The sequence below is a fragment of the Erithacus rubecula genome, assembly GCF_903797595.1.
Source record: "Erithacus rubecula genome assembly, chromosome: 1".
Lineage (NCBI taxonomy): Eukaryota > Metazoa > Chordata > Aves > Passeriformes > Muscicapidae > Erithacus > Erithacus rubecula.
Genome location: NC_136658.1, coordinates 27,182,652 through 27,197,515, shown reverse-complemented (window position 1 = coordinate 27,197,515; position 14,864 = coordinate 27,182,652). Strand labels below are relative to the sequence as shown.

General features: G+C 44.6%; 1 protein-coding gene across 1 annotated transcript in view; it reads left to right on the top strand.

The window, feature by feature from the left end:
- LOC306816960 (trypsin-like) overlaps positions 1–11,924 on the top strand; it is a 58,059-nt gene extending 46,135 nt beyond the window's left edge. Inside the window, exons 2-6 of the mRNA XM_079333441.1 lie at positions 8,716–8,852; positions 9,552–9,720; positions 10,322–10,575; positions 11,189–11,325; positions 11,721–11,924. Of these exons, the coding sequence (XP_079189567.1) occupies positions 8,813–8,852; positions 9,552–9,720; positions 10,322–10,575; positions 11,189–11,325; positions 11,721–11,870 (750 nt within the window). The 5' untranslated portion in view covers positions 8,716–8,812 and the 3' untranslated portion in view covers positions 11,871–11,924. The remainder of the gene's footprint in view (positions 1–8,715; positions 8,853–9,551; positions 9,721–10,321; positions 10,576–11,188; positions 11,326–11,720) is intronic.
- The last annotated feature ends 2,940 nt before the right edge of the window (positions 11,925–14,864 follow it).

Below are 14,864 nucleotides of genomic sequence, written 5' to 3'. Positions count from 1 at the left end.
AAATTGCTGAGGGTGCACTCTGCCCAACTGCCCAACTCATTATTGGAAATGTTAAGTTGTGTGTACAAGAGATGGATGGCATCAATCACCATTTTCAGCCACTGCAGTAAAGAATGACACATAGCAATAGCAAAGGTTTCCCATAAAAAAGAGTATTTTAGCAAGTCTATCAGCTGCATCTGCAAAGTCCCCTCTATCTCTACAATTGTAAAATGACATGTTATTGCTCTGCTGGAACTGAGACACCTGTGTTAAGTGCAAGGTCTACAAAACCCTTGAAGTTTCACCTCTAATTTGTATTGAAACCCAGAACATTTAAATACCACATTTATTTTCTGGCCTAAAGCATGAAAACTGGCTAATGAGGAGGGATCAGTCATGGGCACAAGAAGAGGCTGTGTAAGTAGCATGAGAACTGAAGTGCTAAACTAGTGACCCAGAGATATGATGGGGGATGAAAAGGGGTTGGGACTACATGGTCTTTAAGGACCATTTCAAATCCCTTAACATTCTATGATTATATGATTCTGTGTTGTGTTTCACTGGAATTGATCTGGTCCTTGATTTCAGTCAAGAACCATATTTCCAGGCCATCATTTTCTGAAAGCTCTAGTTTTCACTTGCCCTAAGTGAGCTGGTGGCTTACTTATATTATCCTTCAGAGACAGAGCACCTCCAGGGAAAATGCATGTCTGCTCCTCCTATTCAGATGCTGGTGCACCCAAGAGGAAGGATTTTTAAATCAACACAATACATTTTAATGAAAATCTCCTGGACATGGTACTTGATGTGCACTTCATGGAATGATTGTGTGAGATCCACAGTAACAACAGACTCTACTAAATTATTTGACTCATATCATATTGGTGAATGAAAATGATTGCACAACTGTCAAAGAATTGGGACTTGGACGTGCCCATTCTCTCATGTATTTCAAACACCAATATTACTGGTTAACAAGCACACACTACAGAAACAATCTAGCATGCTAAGATGCCATGATAATTATTTGTAGATAAAAACCTCACGTTCCAGGACACTGGCACTGTATAACAATTTAAGTTTCTGGGGAAAATGCAAAATTATTCTTATCCTGCTTCTTAGGCTAGGAAAAATAGTTAAATTTCTTTTGCAACATGTAAAACTAGTGAAAAAATTATCCGTCTCTCTGATAATTAAGGGCAAGATGGATCATAGACTCTTTATCATTGCTAGGTCAATAGTACATCTATTATGTCATTAGCAAAAATAATTTTTATCCATTTCCTGCTTGATCTGTGTTACTAACTTTGATGACTAACCCCTTCTCCTCCTTACAGAGAACTGAGTGTTGTAAAGGGCTGAATAAAGTCTAGATTTGTTCACACCTTCCCCTCCATGCAAAATAAGTATTAAATACCTGAGAGTTTCCAGCAGATGGCCAACAGGTTGATTAGTGTCCAAGATTATTAGGTGGCACATGACATAGTATAAAAGAGATCTGCTATTCTTTGGCTTGGAGAGAAGAAAGTTAAGGGCAGGTGGGGCTAGGGGAGGTGTAATTCCAACTTTTCATTACCAAAAAACGACAGATATAGGGAAATAGAGACAATGAATTCCATAATGACAGGATGGAATGGTTACAGGTTGCAGGAATAAAAGAAGAATTTGCCCTTGAGGGTCCTACTCTGCCAGAACAGAGAGTGCCCAGAAAGACTGTAGAAAGTCCCTCCTTGGAGGTTTCCAATTGCCAAATGGCTAAGCCTCTAAGCAACCTCTTCTAGGTTATAAACTGGAATTGCTTTATGTTGGAGGTTGGACCACAGACCCCACCACCCCCTGGATGTTCCTTCAGGCAAAAAGTATTCTGTGATTCTATGAAATTGTCTCCTGATTGTCAAAGAAGCCAAATATATAGACACTTAAACCGGGTATGACACTTCAGTACTACTTTTTGATATAAACATATAAACATTTCTTTTATGAAATACAGAGTGAAATATAAGTGAAAACAACTAATGTAAAGTGTCCCTTGTCTTAAGATTTCCAGTATGTATAGCTAAGACACACAAAAAAGGCAGGAAGATGAATAGATAGAAGGGTGATATTATTTACTCAAGGATCAGAGGAACAGTACAAGATTACTGTTAGAGGCAGAGTTAGGACCCGTACGACTGAGCAATACTCTAGGGAAAAAAAACCCCTATTTTCTTTATGCTGTTAAAATGCAACACTTCTCTCATAATTAGAACTTAAAATATAAGTTTTACAATTGTTTTGGTTTGAATTGCAACCTAAGACACCAATGTAATCATTTGCAGATGAGTGATACAGACTTTCCTATACAGTCATTAACAACTAGAGTTACAATTATTGGGTTTGCCAATTGCAGTTTCATTAGGATGTCTTGGAAATGTAGAAAAAAAGGAGGAAATGATGGAAAAGCTGGCAGAAGCAAGGAGTGGCAGCAGGCAGCAGACGGCCATGCAGAAGTAGGAGGCAATGGAGAAGGTGACAAAAGAAGTTGCAAAGGGTTGCAGCAGAAGCAGAGAAAGAGGAGATGACAGAGGAAGTGATGTAAGAAAGGAGGCAGAAGAAGGTGGTGGAAGAGAAGAAGATGGTGAATGAGATGACAGAGTAGGTGACAGAAGAAGCTGGAAAAAGGTGATGAATAAAGGAGTGGAATGTGGAAGAGACCAAAGGTGGAGGGATACATTGGCTAAAGGGTGGAATGGTGTGGTGGTGAAATGCAGAGGTAAAGGCAGTGAGACAGAAGGCAGCTTTGGCATATGGAGGCAGTGACTGATTAATTCAGTAGTGGAAGGTGGCAGCAGTAGGAGGTGGCAGAAGGCAGCAACAGGAGGCAGTGATGGAATGTGACAGCAGACTGCATTGACAGGAGCTGGTGGCAGCAGAAAGCAGTGGAGAAAGACAGCAGAGACAGGCGGTGCACGAAGGCAGCAGCGGTGGAAGGAGGCATCAAAAAATGGTGGTGGAAGAAGACAGAAGGTGGAGGTGGCAGAAGGAAGGCATTTGCATTGGAAGGTGGCTGTGGCAGATGAAGACAACAGAACCAGAAAAATAGAAGGAGGAGGCAATGGTGAAGGGAACAAACAAAGACAGAGGAAGAAAGCCACAGAATAAAGAAGGAGAAGGAAATAAAGGAGGTGAAGAAAAAATGTAAGAAGAAAAGGAGAAGGCTACAGACAAGGTAATGAAGGAAGGTGGCAGAAGACATAGGAAGAAGAGAAAAAGAAGGCTATGCAAGAAGACAGTGAAGGAGGGGGAGGAGGAGGCTGTGAAAGTAAAGAAGGAAGAAACAATTGAGGAGGCAATAGAAGACAGTGGTGCTGAAGGCAATGGAAGAAGAAGCAAGAGACAACAAAGGAGGTGTAGGAAAAAGGTGGCAGAAGAAGTGGAGGAGGCAATGGCAGTGGTGAAAAAACATAGTGAAGGAAGAGAGGGCAGACGTGACAGAATGTAGCAGAAGTGTGTGATGGAAGAAGAAAAGGAGGATGTGAAAGAAGGCAATAGAAGAAGGTGCTGGAATTAGGAAAGGAGAAAATGATGAAGAATGTAATGAGGTAAGTGATGGAATAAGACACCAGAAAAAGGTGGTGGAAGAAAAGGAGGATGTGATGGTGCAGGTGACAGAAGAAGATGGCAGAGGAAAAGAAGGCAGAGGGAATGGAGAACGTGGTGGAATAAAGTGTCAGAAGAAGGCAGCAAAAAAAGAGAAGGAAGACTTGATGGAAGGTGTTGGAAAAAGAGCAGGAGGCAAGGGAAGAAGGCAGTGTGAGGAGAAGGCCACAGAAGAAAGCAGAGGATGAAAGTGGTAGAAGAAGGTGGTGTAAGAAGAAAAGGAGGAGACAGGTAGAATAGAATAAGTCAGTGGAAGAAGGCAGCTGCAGAAAGGAAGGAAAAGACAATGGAAGAAGAGATTAGGAGAAAAATTAGGAAAAGTTGGAAGATTAGGAGAAGATGAAGGAGGAAATGGAGGAGGTGACTGTCGTTATTTTGGCTGGCATAGAGTTAATTTTCTTTTTAGTATCTGGTACAGCACTATGCTTTTAATATGAGAATAATATTGATTACACACTGATGTTTTGGTTGTTCCCATGCAGTGCTTACTCCAAGCCAAGGACTTTTCAGCTTTCCATGCTCTACCAGCAAGGAGATGAACAAGAAGCTGTGGGGGGAGGACAGGTGGGACAACTGACACTAACTGGCCAACAGGATATCCCACACCACAGAACATCATCCTTAGAATATAAACTGGGTGGAGTTGGACAGACAGAACCAATCACTGCCCAAGGACAGGCTGAGCATTGCTCAGCAGGTGGTAAGCAACTGCACTTTGGGTTTTTTGTGTTTTCTTTTTCTGTTATTGTTAAACTTTGTTATAAGAATTAAACAGTTCATATTTCAACTTACAAAGATTTTGCACCTTAAACCATAATGATCCTTATTTGGTGCCAATGTGGGGCGTGAAGGGTTGAGATAAATACAAATCAGACCAAAGTGTGATGAAACAAAATAATTATTGCATATTTTCAAAAAAAGAAAAAAGTGCTCATTTTTATCAGCTTATGATATGATAGAATCTCTAGTCTAGAAATTAATCTGATCTTTTTGCTCAGCATTGCTGTCACTTCTGTGTTTTGGGAGCCATCTATTGGGAACTATTAATAATTACACATTTTGCCTTTTCTCCTTGCAGACACAGCATAGGGGGGAAACTTCTTTCCTTCTTTCCTTCTTTCCTTCTTTCCTTCTTTCCTTCTTTCCTTCTTTCCTTCCTTCCTGGCCAATTACAAAAGCATTTGAGGCTCCTGTCAAAAGCCCCTTCCAGAGCCTCAGGCAGATCCTCTTGCAGAAAGCACTAAGGGAGACTCAAGGTTGATCCCTAGGCTTTTGGAGTCAGGGATACTGATCTAGCCTGTATACTTCACCTGAAAAAGAGATAGTGGCAGTAGAAGAATAGGAAGGAGTTACACTGGAAGAAAGTGGCAAAAGAAGGGAAAGGAAGATGGAAGCAGTAAAAGACAAGGAGAAGGGGATGAAGAATAGAGTGGAATAAGGTAGCAGAAGAACATGTCAGAAGGTGGCATTGGAAAAACAGGAAGAGGAGGAGGAACAAGGCTGTGGATGATGTGCTGTAGAAGATGACAGAGGAAGGGACAGAAAGAGGCAGCAAAAGGAGGCAGTGGAAGAAGAAAAGGAGGAGGCAACAAAAGGTGCCAAAAGAATACGGCAGAAGGATAGAAGGTGGCAATGGAAAAGTTGGCAGAGGATGTGAGCCAAAAGGCTGACAGAGGTGAAGAAAAGAAGCATAACTAGGGAAGGAAAAGACAGTAGAGAAGACAATGGAAGAAGGCAGCAGAATTTTAAAAAGAGGAGTCAATAGAAGAGATAGTGGAAGAAGATATCAGAAGAAGAAAAGGATGATTAGCTGACTTAAGGAGACAACAGCAGGTTGCGGCAGTAAACGGCAGTGGAAGAAGACAAGGAGCTCTCCTTGGGGAATGTTTCTTGCCATCCCACAGCCTCTCCCTTCCCTCTGATTCTGCCCTTCCCTCTCCTACTTTCCCAGTTCCTTCTCCACCAAAACTGGACACTGTATCTTGGTTGCCACAGCCTTGCTTGGCCACACTCCTCTCTAGATGCCTGGTTTCTCTGCCTCGGAAAAAGAAGCAAGAAGAGGGCAGGAAGAAATTACACCAAGGCAACTGGAGAATTTCCAGGACACAGGGAAATTTTGCTCAAAGGCTGGAGAAGAAAATGTGCATCACCACTAGCTGCTCTCTGGATCAGATTTAAATAATGATGTAAGCAGTACAAGAATAAGCTTTAGGGGAAGGAAGAAATAAGTATCACTATCTAGGTATCCTTTCTGTGAGACAGAGAGAAATTGTGTGGAAAGCAGTGTTCTCAGTAGTCTTTAATTCTTTAGTTTCCCAGAAAGACAGGTATTTCAGTGCCTCAGCAAACCTTTTATAACTCAGAATCATTAGGGCACATGTTCCCATCATTTAAGCTTTATCTACACTTCCATATCTGCCTGACCAAGAACAGCCCAGCAGTACTGTCTGATAAATCTGCCTTCTAATACACATCTTTGTCAGGTCAGACCTGAACTCTGCCCTCCCATCCTGCCTAAAAGGGGCTGAGGTGCTCCCAGAAGACCTTCTAAGTGCAAATGAAGGCATGAATTTGGGTAACTCTCCAAATGTTTGCAGGATTTAAGCAACCCTGACTGTCCTTCTCTGGGTGACCAGTGACACATTGGCAGAAGGATGAGAATCCAGAGAGATATGTAATAATCTTTGGTCTCTTGCTGGGCTGTAGTATCAGGGAACATTCTAACACTAGGCCATTCCTGGGGACGAGGGAGATTGGATTGGTGTCCTTCAACCTCATAGCCCACCAAGGATCTTTATTCCTTGTGTCCTTTCTCTTTTTGAGGCCATGTAAATGTTTTGCATCCATAAAAACCTGTGGAAAGGACTTTAGAGCTTTCCTAAAATAGAGGAAGTGTCCTTTGCTTGCTCTGAACAAGCCACCCCCACCAAGTTCTGGAGGCTATTCCCTAAGAGACAATAAGCAATCCATTATTCTCCAGGCTCCCCAGGCCACTCATAATTTTATAAATCCCTGTCATGTCCTACATCCTCTCTCTCTCGGACACTAAGAATCCATGCCTTTGACAAGGACAGAAATAGAAGAGAAGCACTGTGGCCATAGGTAAAAAAGAAATACAGGCATAGAGAGCAAGGAAAGAGGCTGTGACAGCAGTTTTGTTCAGGTGTGGGGAGCTGGAGGATAAGATGCTTTGGAGAATGTACCAGTTTCTCCGAGAAAGGAGGCAGGTGGGAAGAGAGAACCATTGCCACCTCCATCACCAAGTTCTGTGAGGTATAAAAGGACTACCCTCAGAAACTCCTCCTGATTTATGTCCTAGGAAGCTTTATCTCTGTCAGCCTATTGTTTTAACAGGTTTCTTTTTCCCAGAATCTTGCATAAGCCTGGACAAATATATTTCCTTTATCAGGGTCCAGTGTAGATACACCTGACTGAAATATTTAAACTAGGAACATGAAGTTCTAGAAGTATAAGCTGCCATTGCTTGTCCATTAATAATACCTAACACAGCTGCTCTTCACTCACCAGTCCTCCCCATTCCTGTACCCCTGGGGCCACCAGCTTTCTACTGTAGCATTGCTGTATGAAATGAGAAATGTGTTTGCAATAACAGATGTACACCCTTGAGAATATTCTTTGAAAGACCCTGCAAAAAACATTCCAATGGGTCTACAAAATGTTCAGCAGCACATCTGATGACAGCCCTTGTCTATGCCAATGGTATGTTTTGGAAAAAGAAATTAGAAATTTCTAAGTAAACACTATTGTAAACAAGAATTTTTTCTTGCTCCACTTAGTTATGGTGGAATTGGACAGCTTTGATAATTTTTGACCCTCTTAGTCCTATTATGGATGTTTTCCTTTCCCACAGGAAGCTTATAATCCTTCTTTCTTTCATAATAAACATGCATATAAAACATGCATATAAGAAAGCTGTGCACTAAGACCAGTTTAAAGGCCAACAGAATTCACACACCCCCCTGGAGGAGTCCCCAGCCTTGGACTTGTGCTTCATCATGAACAGAAATTTCTGTCTGGACAGTGGCACTGTGCATATCAATCTTCCAGGACCCACAAAAAAATTCAAGAAATGGAGTAGGAAGAGTTCTCCCATTTAGTCTCTTAAGCTATTCCAACATCTTCAAACATTTGGCTTCTCTTTACCATCTCTGGAGAGAATCCTGTGTCCTTCAGGAGCAAACATGATGAAGCTGGCAGCTGCTTGGGGAATGAACATGATTATTCAGCAAAACATTAGGCTTTAGTAAACTTTGCATCATGACAGAAATCCCCCCTCCTGCAGAGAGAGATTTCAGAAGATCTCACTATTTGTGTTCACAGGATTACTGCTCATCTACATTACACTCATAAATACCAGCAGTATACTAAAATTCTTGTGTGGCAAAAATGAGTCTCTGTAGAACATTCCAAAGATTAGTAAGACATGGATTAGTATTTAGGCGGATATTTTAATAAAGGTTAGGTGAAAGAAATTGGAAAAGGGAGATGCTGAGCATTCCCGCACTGGAATTATTAAACTTGCAAAGAAATGATGGAGGAATAAAGGATGGATTCACTATCCTCCCTTTTGAAATGACAATGGAGGAAAACAATGATTTAGAAAAAAATTGTGTTGCATATGAAAAAAACCACACCTTATTCACATAAAGGGATTTGTTGAAGTAAACTTAACAAAGTTAACCACTGGGTTGGATGGATTGTTTTATTTATTTTTTTATTTACGATTTTTTTTAATGCATTGTGTCTTTCTGTCCACTACCCACAACATGCAACTTTGGGTAAAAATATGCATTTTTAAGAAAGATATCATTAGTCCAGAGGTATCTGAAAAAGGTTTCAGAGTTGTTCTCAACAGGTGCTGTCCCATAAGAATGAGACAGACAAACAACTACACGTCTTCCAAAGCCAAAATGTATTTTTAGATTGAAGGCTACCTGACGGAATAATTAAAATAGCTCTCTATCTTAGCAGAGGTTTATGATTAACGAGTATGTTATTTGTACATTCTACCAAGGCTTGTTAATGCCCACATTTGGATCTTCAAAATTTCCACTGTGTACTTTCTGTCTGGAGAAAACCTTGGACTAGAGATAAGACCATTCCCAAAAACGTATTTCTAGCAGCTCCCACATCCAGTCATCCACTCTGGGCTTGAGGTTGAATCAAGACCATGAAGTGTCTGCTGCTTCTCGCCTTCATTGGGGTGGCTGGTGAGTATCTTTCTTATTTCTATTTTGGTCATTTAATAGGAGGCTGATTTTCTGAGCACAACTGCAAGGTAGCCTAATGGGGGAAAGCCAAGTCCAGTTTCAACCTGCAGAAGTTTGAAGGCAGAGCCCTGCAACTTCCATCTTCTGTCTGCTCATAATGCCTTGTGCCACAAGCTGGGGGATGAATGCCTTCATAGAGGCTCCTGACCCAGCTATAGGGATGTGGCCATAGCTTCAGAAAAAGGCTGCCTCCTTCTCCCGGACTAAGGAGTGAACAGGGAATAGTTCTGGCCCAGGAAGTCCTTAAGCAACTGCAAAATGTTGGACCCTGGGTAGGTGCTCTAAGAAAATATCACTGCACACTTGTTTTTACTTTTTCCCTCAGTCCTCTCTTGATTGTTTCAGTAGACAGGATCCTGGGAAAGACACACTCGTTATCCAATCCAACAAGGACATTTCTATGTCCTTATTTTCCCTCAGGGAATAGCCAGCAGGGCTTTAGTTGCAGAAATGTGAGGCACCAGAGTAAGTCTGATCCCTTTCTTTGAGGGTGCCTTAGTCCTGCCCACCACTGCTGCCCTGAGTGTCCCTAGCAGGGGAGTCTACAAGTGAGGGGCTTCAGACAGGCACTCACAGGGCTGATGACAGGCCACACTAGCTTAGGCCAGCTGTTGACACATGGCACTTCTTGTCTCCCAGTTGCCTTCCCCACCTTTGCTGAAGATGATGATGACAAGATTGTGGGAGGCTACACCTGTGCAAAGAACGCTGTGCCCTATCAGGTGTCCCTGAATTCTGGATATCACTTCTGTGGAGGCTCCCTCATCAGCAGCCAGTGGGTCCTGTCGGCTGCTCACTGCTACAAATCGTGAGTGGAAAAATTACATCCCTCTATAACCTACTTCTGTCTTCCAGCTCACTTCTAGCAGGAATTCTGAGCTATGAGGTAGAAATATGTAAGTGCCTCTATTCCGACTAGAGACAGCCAAGGGATGGGTGGATCACTCAGGATGCTGGGCTGAGGCATCCTGAGGGGTTTGCAACTTCTGAAATTGTTTCTGTGAAAGCAGAACACCACAGAAATAACAATGGGATAATCAAGCAGCGAGTTCTGGGCTGTGATTTCTTATCAATTGCATGAATCTTGCTAAAGCATTGTCCCTGGAGAACAGGAAGAGGAATGAGGTCAAACTAGAGCAGTTTGCCTTGTCCCAGAACATTTGTATAAAGTGTTGCTCTGTATTCAACTGCTGTCATGTATTCACGAGCCTGCAGAAATTCACCACTCGTACTGGGAGTGGGTTAAGATCTCACTGTGGATAACCAGGACTCCCTGCAGGGCAAGAAAGATCCCCTGCCCCAGAAGGCTTCTGTGGCAGTGATGTTGTAGCAAGTGCACTCTGTGCCAGGGAGGTTTCTCTCGACCTACCAGTAGCAGTAAAGCGCACGCTCTGCCTTCTCTTTTCCAGTCGCATCCAAGTGCAGCTCGGGAAACACAACCTGGAACTCACCGAATCCACCCAGCAGTTTATCAACTCTGAAAAAGTCATCCGCCACTCTGGCTACAGCCCCTACACCCTGGACAATGACATCATGCTCATCAAGCTGTCCACCCCAGCCCAGCTCAACACTGCTGTCCAAACCATCCCTCTGCCCTCCAGCTGCGCGGCCGCCGGCACCACCTGCCTGATCTCCGGCTGGGGCAACACTCTCAGCAGCGGCTGTGAGTACTCTGGGGGAATGGGCAGACCCTTGGGGGAACAGGACAGTCTCTGACACAGCACCATTAAACCCCAATAGGACAGGCTAAAACACAGGCAAGTGCTGTGGGACAGGTTTATGAGGGATGGGTCCGTGTATGGACTGCACAGTGAATTCGACTAATGTCAACAGAGCTCTCAGTTCTCTGAGAATACGGGTGAAGTCCAGGACTGTGGATTTACAATTCCTACTAGACACCTCCATTCTCTCACACCAAAGGTCACAGATGTGCATGCTGAGTGGTGTCTATTCCACTGAGGACCTCTAAACCTGGACAAGAGGAGAGAATGGCTTTCCTGAGGCTCAGGTTTCTGCCAGTGTACATCTGACAATAGTGGCTCCACTCTTGCCAATTGATGAACTTCCAGGTGGCAGAAAAGTTAAGGTGGCTGCAGCATAGAATGCTGGGCCCATGGGTAGAATTGTTCCATCTTTACAGAAGGAACCTATGCCGTGTGTACTGTTGAGAGGAAGCAGGGGGGCTGCTAGAACAGGGTGTCCAGCATTTGCCTTTCTGCCAAGATCTGGAAAGGACTCAGCAATGCCATCAACCACCTCTCCCTGTTTCCTTGCAGCCAACTACCCAGACCAGCTGCAGTGCCTGAATGCTCCAATCCTCTCCGCTGCTGACTGCTCTGCTGCCTACCCTGGGCAAATTACCAGCAACATGATTTGTGTAGGATTCCTGGAGGGAGGAAAAGATTCCTGCCAGGTAAATCATCTGCCCCTCCTTTCCCAGTCACTTCTCTCCTGCCTTTTCCCAGCTGAAGAGGCCTTCACACTATAGAGTCAGCTCTACTCACTGCACTGGTAAATCTGAGTTTTTGAATGACAGCAGAGGCTTCAGGCACACATACCCTGAATGTTTGCCAAGCTCCGCATCCAGCAAAAACAGGAGCTGATTCATCCTTAGTTGTGGTGTCCTTGGAGCTCATGTTAGGCCTGGTGACATCAGGTGGAGATTGAGAATTAGAAACAGCCTTGGTAGAACTGTTGTGCACAGTATGCCTGACAGGGCTTCCTCCAAAGTCAGTGATCTGTGGGATCTCTGGCTCATTGCTTAGGCTGATGCCACTTGCTGAATGTCCATACCCTTTGTGTGCACAGGGAGATTCCGGCGGTCCCGTGGTCTGCAATGGAGAGCTCCAGGGCATTGTTTCCTGGGGTATTGGCTGTGCCCAGAGGGGCTATCCCGGAGTTTACACCAAGGTTTGCAACTACGTCTCCTGGATCGAGTCCACCATCGCCGCCAACTGAGACGCTTGTGTGGTGTGACCTGTATTTTCTCATCATCATTCCTGTTCTTTTGGATTTGGACAAGCAAAAAATTATGAAAAAATTAATAAAGACTTTCAGGCACCCCTAATTTGTGCACTGTTTCTCTGGGAACTTCCATAGTTATATGGAATGTATAGAGAACAGCGGGAGTGAACATCACTCTAGGGAAAATATCTACTAGTTTTAGTGCCTCTCAATTGACAGAGTCTTGAAACAATTTGCAGACACATTTTTAGAAGACATTCAGGCAGTTATTTTCAGTTGTTTCAGAAACCTTTAATTTATGTTAGTTCCTCCATAATTCTCATTTTGAAAAAGCCAGTTCAGGATTATACCTCCTCCATTTGCAGCTCTCCAGTCCCTTCACTATGGAGGATTGTGCTTTGTTCAAGACATAAGAGAAAAGGACAGTGCAAGGCCCCAGGGGAATCCTAGGCTCAAATAAATTTCCATAATCCATCAAGAACAGAATCTGGAAATTTCTTATTGGAGTGTGAAATACATGCTTGGTCATAGGAGCTGCAGCTCATGCCACAGCTGTGGGGACACAGATAGGCTGTCTGGTGCTCAGGATGTCGTGCATTAAGCCCAGTCAGCAACTAGGTCTTAACAGCCACTCACTGAAGATCCCTTTCCACTAGTGCGATGGGAAAATGGGTAAAATTTACAAGTTGCGATACAAACACAATAACAAAAGGAATAAATAAATAGGAGAAGGGAGGGAAATAAAACTCAAGTAAATCCATGTGATGCACAATCCTGTCACTCACCACCTACATGGTGTCCAGCCAGTCCCTGAGCACTGATACACAGCACCTGGTCAGCTTCACTCCGTTTCCATACTGAACATCAAGTAGAGTGTTAGGAAATATCCTTTTGGTGACTTTGGGTCAGCTGTCCTGGAAATGCTCTCTTCCAGCTGCTTGTGCACCTGCTCTCTGGCAGAGAAATAGCACCGTAAACTCCTGTATTTGGGGTAAGCAGTGCTTAACTAGCACCAAAAACCTGTTATAAACATTATTCAATTCTGAATTCAGAAGAAAGCACTGTGCCACAGTCTCCACCTCTTAATCCTGTCTCCTGCTTAGAACCTGCATACAGTTTTCCTCAAGATTTTCACTGAAATATCTCTTTCAGAGAAAGACTGAGTTGAGTGAAACCCCACAAGCCTTCTTCTCCTTACCAGAAGTATGAGGCAGAAATTACAGCAGGTATCCTAGCCCTTTTCCAAATGTTTCTCCTTCCCTATTGTCAGGAAGAGTTCTAGGCACAGGAAGGAGAAGGATGAGGGAAATGTGCAACCAGCAGTCCTGGGTAGAAGGACTGTCACTCCTTCCCTGTGTTCCTCTCACCATTTCCACTGTCCCAGATGTCATTCCTATGCCCATTAGGCTGTCCAGCTCTCCTGAGCAGATTTTGTCCCACACAGGAGAGCACACGGGGATGTTCTGGAGAGCAGAAACACCTGAGGGCTGTCCCTGTGGACAACAGTCCATCCCTTCTCTCTTCCCATGCCAGGCCATTGCCTGTCCCTCAGCTCTTCCCAGCTATTTACCTTCCTCTCCTACAGCAGCGCCCATGGGAGCCCTCACCAGTCTGAGTGCTGGGGCTGCTGTGGTGTCTTTCGGGCTCCTGCCTCCCTCTCCCTGGTGTTATTTGCTGTGCTCACAGTGCTGCACAGAGAGAAGAGCCGTTACACGGCTGGGTGGGACGTGGGGTAGCCAGGCAGGAGCTGAGCCAGCCATGTCTGGGGAAGACAGGGAAAGTGCATGGCAAAATTCAAGGGACCTCTGTGTGGCCTTTATCCCTCATTGCTCCATCTCCCAAGGACTTCAAAAGCAGCAGGGGAGCAGCCAGCATTCCTCTGCCTTGCACACACTCAGCCTCCTGTGCACCCTCAGCACAGTTCTGTCCATACAACCCCATCCTTCCCTCCTCACCCACCCACAGCCTGTCTTCCCCTTCCACCTGCTGCATCTCTGCAGGCTTTCTGCTTTCCTGACACACTTTGTGCCATTCCCCAGGGCTCCCAGCCAGCCAATGCCTTCTCACATTTTGTGGCTGGCCCCACCCCAGGATGTCTCACCCTCCCTCACTGCTCTCTCTTCCCATATCTTTGGGCAGCTACCAGAGGCAGGTTGCTGAGAGGGTAGGGGCTTTTCTCCATGGTTCCCTGCTGTATCTTTGTGGCCATGCTGGCCCCTCTGGGTAAGTGAACTGCACTCAGCCCTGAGCAGCTCCATCAATCCCCTGGCTGCTCTCCCAGCTGTTCAGCCAGTTCCTGGCAGTGCTTCATTCTGCAGAGCTTGCTGTGCTGAGGATAAGCAGTGAATGTGGTGGGCAGGAATCCCTGAATCTTCTGCAATGGCCATCTATTTCTCATTGTATTTGCAGCCCGTGGATGGTTCCTGGTTTTGGACACAAACTGCCCAAGACAGCATCTTGCCTTTTGAAGAGAGATTGGAAATTTACTTGCTGATTTGAAGAGTTGTCCCATGCCTTGAACTGCTCCCTTGGCTGCCCTATTTCTTCTCACCCTTTCCCTACCAACCCACAGTGCCTACTTCCAGATTTTCCCATGTCTTCCTTCTCCTCACTTCTCCTTCTTTTCCTTTGCAGTGTTGGCCCTGGAACAGTCTCCAGACATGGTGATAAAAGAAGGCCAGTCTGTGAATCTGGAGTGTTCCAAAAAGAAATCCTCCAGCACAGCTGTGTATTGGTTCAGGCTGCCTTCAGAGAAGAATTCCAGTCTGACCCTACTGGTTTCTGCAATGCAAGGTGGTACCGCAGCTGTGGAGAAGGGTTTTGAGAGCCATTTCAAGAGCAGCAACATAAAAGGAGACAGTATCACCCTCTCAATACAACAAGCCTTTCTCAATGACTCTGGCACATACTACTGTGCTGAGGGTGAGCACAGTGGTGAGACTGCTGAGAGATCTGAGCACAAACTTCTCCCTGCACATACAGGACCTG